The 7868-nt window shown below is 45.4% G+C and overlaps 2 protein-coding genes across 4 annotated transcripts; one reads left to right on the top strand and one right to left on the bottom strand.

Annotated features, from left to right (window-relative positions):
* Positions 1-728: 728 nt before the first annotated feature.
* On the top strand, positions 729-6327 carry LOC109737627 (reticulon-like protein B17). Of its 2 annotated transcripts, none has more exons than XM_073504325.1 (9): positions 729-1297; positions 2725-2878; positions 4235-4309; positions 4393-4543; positions 4638-4707; positions 4789-4854; positions 4929-5051; positions 5814-5965; positions 6044-6327. In XM_073504325.1, the coding sequence occupies exons 1-8, from the start codon at positions 793-795 to the stop codon at positions 5927-5929; spliced, it is 1260 nt and encodes a 419-aa protein (XP_073360426.1). In that variant the 5' UTR covers positions 729-792; the 3' UTR covers positions 5930-5965; positions 6044-6327. The 2 variants fall into 2 exon arrangements, with proteins under 2 accessions (XP_073360426.1, XP_020152340.1); XM_020296751.4 differs by having other exon boundaries at positions 730-1297; positions 4402-4543.
* Positions 6328-6736: 409 nt separating this feature from the next.
* On the bottom strand, positions 6737-7868 carry LOC109737628 (uncharacterized). 2 transcript variants are annotated; one of them, XM_020296753.3, is made up of 4 exons: positions 7724-7868; positions 7421-7618; positions 7125-7307; positions 6737-7045 (listed from the first exon to the last, which is right to left on the bottom strand). In XM_020296753.3, exons 1-4 carry the CDS (start codon positions 7739-7741, stop codon positions 6986-6988), a joined length of 459 nt encoding a protein of 152 aa, XP_020152342.1. In that variant the 5' UTR covers positions 7742-7868; the 3' UTR covers positions 6737-6985. The 2 variants fall into 2 exon arrangements, with proteins under 2 accessions (XP_020152342.1, XP_020152341.1); XM_020296752.4 differs by having other exon boundaries at positions 7421-7621; positions 7724-7833.

Below are 7868 nucleotides of genomic sequence, written 5' to 3'. Positions count from 1 at the left end.
CGCGATATGTTACTTGCCTGAGATTCGATCGTCGGTATCTCCATACCTAGTTCAATCTCGTTACCGGCAAGTCTCTTTACTCGTTCAGTAATACAAGATTCCGTGACTAAACTCATTAGTCACATGCTTACAAGCTTCTTGTAATGTCGTATTACCGAGAGGGCCCAAAGATATCTCTTTGTCACATGGAGTGACAAATCACAGTATTGATCCATGCTACCCAACAAATACCTTCGGAGATACCTGTAGAGCACATTTATGATCACTAGGACTGCCACCAAACCGCTCCCTCCACCACGCCGACGCCATCGCCGTCACAACAGAGGACACCGGCCCGCGCTGCCCATAGCCCGCGCCGCCGGCTGAAGACGGACGCCATATCGGGGCGGATCCTGATCCGCTGCTACCCCCCTCACTTGCACGATCCGCCATCTCAAATCCCGCCGTGCGCCGCATGTCGCCGCCATGTGGATCCGCCGACACACCACTGCGACCCTCGCCATCGCGGTGTCCCGGCCCAGTCGCTCTCCCCGTCGCCCTCTGTTGCTTGCCTTAACCAACTTTGTACTTGAAGGATTCATAATCCTTGATGTAAAATGTGTGTGAGCTAATAAATGACGCCTTTCGGTGCCTTCTCAGTTCAAAAAAAAAGAAAAGAAAATTAGCGGATCTGCGAGGCTGCTATTGAAGATGCTCCGAGGGGGAAAATTGCTTCAAATTTCGATCCACCCACCGCTGGACATCGCCAAAACCCCAGCCAGCCGGCCAACGCGTTACCGGGAAGCAAATCAAATGGAGATCGAAATGGAGCCCGACTCCCCTGCCCCCATGCCGCGCTCCGGCGACATCGCGGTCGCCGACGGGACCGCGACTCTCTCTCCGCCACCGTCGCGGCCACAGGGCCCCGCGTCGCCGTCACCGTCCCTCTCTCCTCGGGACGACGTGCTCCCCCTCTCCCCTCCCCGCGACAGCCCCGCCCCGCGCCGCCGCCGCTCTAAGCCTCTTCGGGCCGCGGCCATCGACCAAGGCGCAGGCGCGGTCGGGTCTCCGCGAAGGAAGCGCCGCGGGGCGGGGGAGCCGCGCACGGCCGCGTCGCCCGGGAAGAACGTGAGGCGAGCGCGGCGGCGGCTGGACAACGATGGCGGGAGGGAGTTGACGGCGAACGAGGCGGCCGATGAGGAAGCGGCGGGTAAGACCCAGAGAAGAAAGACCGCGGCGCAGCCTCTGCCAGCCGTGAAGGAGAAGAAGGGTTCCAGCTTGGCTTTGGTGTCTTACCCTCCCATCAATCCAACCCGAGGTAACTGAGCAATTGCTAATTGCCTCGTACACCAATTGCCATTTTAGGGTTCATAGAATGCAGGGCACAATCCTATAGCTTTTGGTTGATGTAGGAAATGTTGCTTCATTTTATCTCTGTTAGGCGATATTGTTCTTGGTGTTGCAAATTGCAATTCTATTTATGCACGAGTAACAGCATGGAAATTGCAAACTGTTGTGCAGGCATAGGGGCTTATCTAGCTTGTGGATATCTAACTGTACAAGTTACGTCCATGTATTTACTCTTGGGGTTTACAAGTTTGTGGTTGTAGAAAGTGCTGTTACCTCCTTTCTGTAGGTCTTGGTGGATGTAAATTATGCTAAATTTCTATTATTTCGGCATTGATTTGTGACATTTTTATGGATTGTGTCAAAATAATTTCTGGCGCTGTATCCAAGTCCTAGCTAAGAATGAGCGTTTTCAGTTTTTGATTGTGATGTTGGTAAAGGCTGCTGCCTCTTTTCACCATTAATCCATATATGAATGGTGGTACAGTAGGGTGTTGAATATGAGCCTCAAATTATTCTCACTTGCTAGCTACAACCTACAGCGCTGTTAGAGTAGGTAGAAGTTCTTGTGAAGCGGACACAACACATGAGATTGAATCAAACGAGTCATGGCACTGTCCAAAGGTGTATGGTGGATGGTACATGACCGTAGACCACATGATAGTCCATGCTGCACGCTGTATGCTGACTTTATGGACCAACGAGGTTGATTTTACTCCATTGAGTCGCAGAGGGTCTGATTTTGGCAAACCCAAAAGGTCTATGGGGACTGTCTGTCTTTGTTGTGGATAGTTCACAACCAGGAAAAGCAGGGAGCTCCAGATTTGCTGTAATTTCACCAACCTGAGACCAAAATGGCACAAATTTAGCTAAAGGTCCTAAATAAAAATGTTAAACATTGGTGTGTATTTATATCGGCCTAGCCTATAGATTTAGCACATCACGATGGATAATTGGATAGACTACCATTACCTTTTCAACATGCTTCTATAAGTTCGTAATTGTTTCTATTCGAAAATTGTTTCTGATACAACTAACCTGGATTGGGTTATTTGTTTGGACAGGGTAATATATAATTTTGATGCATATTCCTAACCAAAGCCTACACACTATCTGATTCAAAGTGTCCACATCCATTTCTCCCGACCAACTTTTTATTTTGCCTATCAGTGTATGAGTGAAACTTTTTTATCAGTACTTGGTAGATAAACCATTGTCTTGTTCATACATGTCATTCATAATTCAACAGATTATTCCAGAAAAGTAGTATTTTTGTACTGTACTGTGCAATTATTATCATGTGTCTTGCTGTTTGATATGCATTTCTTGTGGTATGATAGTGTAAGTTACATATGTGTCTTCCCTTGCTAATGTTGTTAATTCCTGTTTGAGTACCAGGTGCAGAGAATGTAGAGCAGTTTGATTGGGAAGGTCTTTGGGAAAGGGTTGTTGACTTGGTGATGTGGAAGAATGTTGGGAGATCAGCATTTTGGTTCGGCTCTGGGTCCATGCTTTTCGTCTCTTCTTCCTTTTCAAGAGACGTCAATTTCAGGCACGTGCAACTTCTGCTGTAGTTCATCCATACATTGTTCAGCATGTTACACATAGAAAAATTATGCTGGTGGTATCATAATCATCCATATATGGAAATTACCACTGCAAATGGACTCGACTGTCCAGTGTCATGTCAATCATCATAAATTCTGCAGGATACTGTTGGCATCACAGAACCGTCCATTAGGGGTATAAATTGACATTCTAGCACTTACGCCTATCTCTTCATTAAAACAATAGTTAGTTCGCCACTTAAGGTCAAGATGGATTTTGTTGGTGAAAAATGGATTTATTCTTGTAGTTATGAAGACATTACTTTTCTTATTCGGAAAAACTGAAATGCAATTTGCAACAAAATTTTAGAAGAAATTGGGACAAGGTAAGAGCATAAGATCAAAGCTTATACTGTCTTAATGTCATGAATAAATTTAAGCACAGTCGCAAAAACATGGCTGCGTGGTCGAGGAATCGGGTCACAGTTGAGATTTTTTTTGAAGCTTTTACGGTTGTAAAGCAGAGAAATAGAAAAACGAGTGGCACCTTGAAGTCCTGAAACATGCTGCTGCTGCTCGCTGGAATCCCCTGCCCCTCTGTGCACTCTCTTTTCACTCAGTGGTGAAGCAGGGGTACCAGTGCCACATATGGGCGGCGAGGGCCAGATAAGGGTAAAGGCAGTTCATGACAGAGCTTGGGCCCATTGGTTGGCGATGTAGACTGAGAGCAAAGTGAGAAAGAGAGGAGAAGTATGGAAGTAGGAAGGCAAGGATAAGTCGGAAATCCTTTTCTGAGCCCGGGCTCATCTGCACCTGTGTTGAATAAAAAAATCAAAACAAATACTAGAAAAATTCAAAAATTCCAAATTTTTTCCCATGGTAGAAAATTTGATGCGTGAGGTCCGCCCCATTTTTCAAATCATTTGAGCAACTGAGCAACTCTCGGCAGAAAAGACAAATTCGGGGTCGGACCCGATTTGTCTTTTTTGCTGAGAGCTACTCAGATGTCCAAATGAGCTAAAATTTGGAGCGAACCTCACGCAATAAATTGTCTACAATGGGAAAAAAATTGGAAATTTTCTAGTATTTTTTGTGAATTTTTTTCTGGACGGGTGCAGATAAGCCCGGGCACCGAATCGCTGCACTCATAGTCTATTATCAAGAAATAAATCTCATGCTAATGCCCAAAACCAGAACGACAATGTCACTTTTCACTATTTTGGCCTATATGCTGTCCCTAGCGAAATTGGTTTGTTTGCAATGGTATTTTCCTGAACACTGACAAGTATCCAATGGCCCTAACCTAATTTTATTGTACATATTTATAGTTTGCCATTTGAATATTGCCCTCTACTTTGCAGTCCAATCAAGATACTTTGCCATTTTGGTGTTGTGACGTTGGTCTTAGCTTTCTTCAAAGATTCCATTCCTCAGAGGTACAATATAATAATGTTCTCTCTTGAGCTAGGTAACAGTGTCAATTTTCCTTGCTATCTGTGAAATCATGTTTATTTCAAAGCTGTAACAGGCAGAACACTGAACAAGTAAGGAGTTTCCAGTTTACTGAGGAAGATGTGCTCTGGGTTGGCCGAGCTGTCCTGCCAATTGCTAACTCTCTCATATCTATGTCCCGAGTGATCTTCTCTGGTGATCCATCCATGACTCTGAAAGTAAGCCTTACATTTTGATTCCACGCTCTGTTTTCTTCAGAGTACACGCATTTTCTTTGAGCAATTCTGAGGCCTCTGATTCCTTAAATATCAGGTGTTTCCTGTTCTTCTATTTGGTGCTAAGTATGGCCATCTGTTCACAGTATGGAGGCTTCTAGCAACAGGTATGATTGCATGGCAAAGAGCAGTCAAACGCTTGCATGACTTCACCTTTGTATCATCTTGTGTTTAATGAAAATTTACAGGATTCTTTGGTTGTTTTACACTCCCAAGACTCTATAGCTGCTATTCAAGTCATATTCATGAAAAAGGTAGGCAGCTTGTACAATTTACTGCTGAAATTACCTTTTAATGGAGCAAGGAGTCATAAGTTGTATTTTGTCAGTTGAAGGTTTGAATGCCCGGATTCTGAATGCATGGAAGTCCTGTCCCCGCAAGAAACTTGTTGCAGCTGCTGCAGTGACGACTTTCTGGAACTTGGTTAGTGTGAAGACACGTGTAATGGCTGGTACGTCGTTGATAATCAATTGGACTGAAAGTAGTTCGAAACAACTGGCTCATATAAACTGCTTGACTGATTCTTATGTTGGTACAAATTAAGGCCAATCGGATGCTGTTAAACAGCACACTTGTTCGTTGATATGCTTCATTTAAGGTTACAGCTCAGAAGACAGTTAGTACTTTCTGAAAAAAAAGAAGTTGGCACAAGTGGTTGCTCAACCCTGCCCAGTTGATTTTCTAGAAGAGATGAGACTAAGGTCACCCATAAAAAATCTCACATATAATGGGCAATAATCAGCATAGCGGGTTTTCGTATTTTTCTGGTGTAGACAATTCACAAAGCAACATCAAGTTCATTGATTGTCTTTTCTTAAATGACCTGTTCTTGGCATTTGCCAGAAGCTGGCTAAATTAGTTGGATCCTAATTTCATCATAAGGAGGAATTCAGCAAGCAAAGCTAGTGAAAACATAATAGGAAATGTTTGCCTGTGTCCCAACTAGAATCTCATTGCCACTAAACTGATGCATCGTTCTTTCAAATGGTAACACTCTGCTACTACTGTCGGTATAAAGGTCGTAACATGGATATTCGTGGAGCTTGTTGGCTCATTTAAAGATGCATTGATGTTGGTCCTTAAAACTGAGCACAAGCTCATATGCTCCGAAGCATAACTGCAGATTTCTACCAATGTGGTTTGGGCTGTATCACAATTTGTTGTTTTACTCAAACATGGTAAAGTTTTAACTCTGCAGCATCTCTTTGTGCAGCCTTCGTTTCCGCGGTAGCGCTGCGCTACCACTATCAGTATGGACGAAGTAGCAGGAATTCAGAGGGGGTAATACAGCGACAGGAGCAGCAACAAGCAATGGTTCTCGAAGACTGACAAGCTGTCTCATGAGCAGGGCAGGTGCCAACATATGTGAGTATTTCTGTGGTTTCAAAGCAAAAGCAAAACAAAAATTTGCTGTGAAATTGCATCCTCTCATCTTTGTGGCAGGCGCAATGGATGCTATGTACTGGTATTGGTACATGTTGCTGCAAATATGGTACTGTTGGGGAAGCTTTGCAATCAAGGATCAGGCGATCTGGTTGCACGTGTGACTGCTTGACACCAATATATGCTTCGGGTCCTTTATGTTGAATCTGTGTTCATGTCAAGCTTGATGTGCCTGTGGTGTGTAAAGCGTTGTGCTTTGAGCATCTCATCTTAGTGACGGTGTATATATGGCCCATAAATGGGCCAGGTGAGACATCTGTGAGAAACGTTTTCATTTGCATAAATCTTCCATGGCCCATCACTCTTGGTGAGAATTATAATATGGTCGACAGGCACTACAATCGTTGGCCGTCATCATCCTGAGTACGTGTTAACTCAAATTTGCCTAAAAAAGGTGTTAACCCAAATCTGGTTAATTAAAATTGGGAACTAAGAGCTCCAATCAGTTTAAATCTTTATAGTTTCAAATCAGAAATTAAATGTGATCCTTTCATTTTTAGTTCGAACTCATACTACACACCTCAAAGACAACTCTAACTCATACAAGGATTTACCAGTTGAAACAAGGAATTTTCAAGCCTTGATTTCAGTTTATTTATTGCGAGTTCAAGTTGGTGGTCGAGATCCGGGAACAAAGAGAACAAAAGTGCTGGCTTTAGCCATCGGGAGCCTTATTGCAAATTTTCGCATCCATGAGATCAAAATGCAGGACATGCTCTTTTGGTAGTAATACACACACAAGTTACAGATAGTACAGTGTTACTGAAAACTTCTAAAAAGTTATATATAGGAGACTCGGTTGAAAAGTGGAAGCTAGTTGTAGAGCCTGACAATTAGGGGCGAACAGAGAAGTACAGCCAAATCGAACAGGTAACGCCTTCATGGTACACTATTATTATTCTGATGATGAAGCTTGAAGATGATAAGCCGCTTCCAGTTTTGTTAGGCGATGCAGTCAAGCCCCAGGCACCCAATCCACAAGCTCCAGATCACCTTCCTCATCTGAACAAAAAATGGACAAACAGTTAACCGTTGCAAGGCAAAACGCTAGAGCAGGGGTTTGTAAACACCCACGTACTACCTTTCGAGGTTTTTGGTACACGAGCGGCCGTGGCACCTTGTAGAGGTCCTCGTCCACGGCCCCGGCAGCAGGCACACGTTTGGTCGCGGTGTCAGCAGCCGCCCTCCCTGCCACGCCGCCGTCCAGCTCCCGCAGCAGCTCGCCGCCGTCGCTCTGCTTCTCCCCGACTTCCCTCCTTATCACCTGACCGAGACCACCCAAAATGTATACCAGACCGAATTAGACAACTCCATCCTAAAAGGTGACGAAAAATGACAAGCCTGCAAACCCAAGCATGTCGTGTCGTGTGTGCGTGCCTTGATCTGGGGCGGCTTGCGTGGAGATGGCGAGGCGCCGAAGAGCACGAGGCGGCGTTCACCGCCACCGGCGTCGCAGCAGCGGCGGTGGCGCTTGAGCAGCCTGGCCTGCATGGCGAGGTCAAAGTACTGCGTGATGGGCAGGTCGCTGCAGTAGTTCCACACCCCGAACGCCGGGATCTGGCACCCCATCATCCTCTGCTGGACACAGGTACGTACCACACTCGCATCAGCGTCCAACGATATACTAGTACGAGCTAGAGAACCAAGCCAACAACGGCACGCTTTGAGTCTTTGACTCACCTCCATCTCCATGTCCATGTCTGTGTGTGGGCGAGGTGGTCTTTCGATGGATCGATCAGGTCAGGTGCCGTCGTGGCTAAAGGATCGGTGGCGCAGAAAGGTGGTGGCGGATTCGCGGATTTATACTACCACCGCGGATGGGAGC

The sequence above is a fragment of the Aegilops tauschii genome, chromosome 7 (assembly GCF_002575655.3).
Source record: "Aegilops tauschii subsp. strangulata cultivar AL8/78 chromosome 7, Aet v6.0, whole genome shotgun sequence".
In the NCBI taxonomy this organism is placed as follows: domain Eukaryota; kingdom Viridiplantae; phylum Streptophyta; class Magnoliopsida; order Poales; family Poaceae; genus Aegilops; species Aegilops tauschii.
The sequence above is the reverse complement of the archived record's forward strand: the minus strand, read 5'-3'. Positions and strand labels throughout refer to the sequence as shown.

Bases quoted from the DNA above. Each gene is read 5' to 3' on its own strand.
- LOC109737627 (XM_073504325.1), top strand. From the start codon at position 793: ATGGAGATCGAAATGGAGCCCGACTCCCCTGCCCCCATGCCGCGCTCC. The intron at 2,879-4,234 runs GCACGTGCAACT...TCTACTTTGCAG, and splicing joins TCAAGAGACGTCAATTTCAG to TCCAATCAAGATACTTTGCC. The intron at 4,544-4,637 runs GTAAGCCTTACA...CTTAAATATCAG, and splicing joins ATCCATCCATGACTCTGAAA to GTGTTTCCTGTTCTTCTATT.
- LOC109737628 (XM_020296752.4), bottom strand. The intron at 7,308-7,420 runs GCACGCACACAC...GGTCTCGGTCAG, and splicing joins GCAAGCCGCCCCAGATCAAG to GTGATAAGGAGGGAAGTCGG. The intron at 7,046-7,124 runs GTAGTACGTGGG...TTTTTTGTTCAG, and splicing joins TGTACCAAAAACCTCGAAAG to ATGAGGAAGGTGATCTGGAG.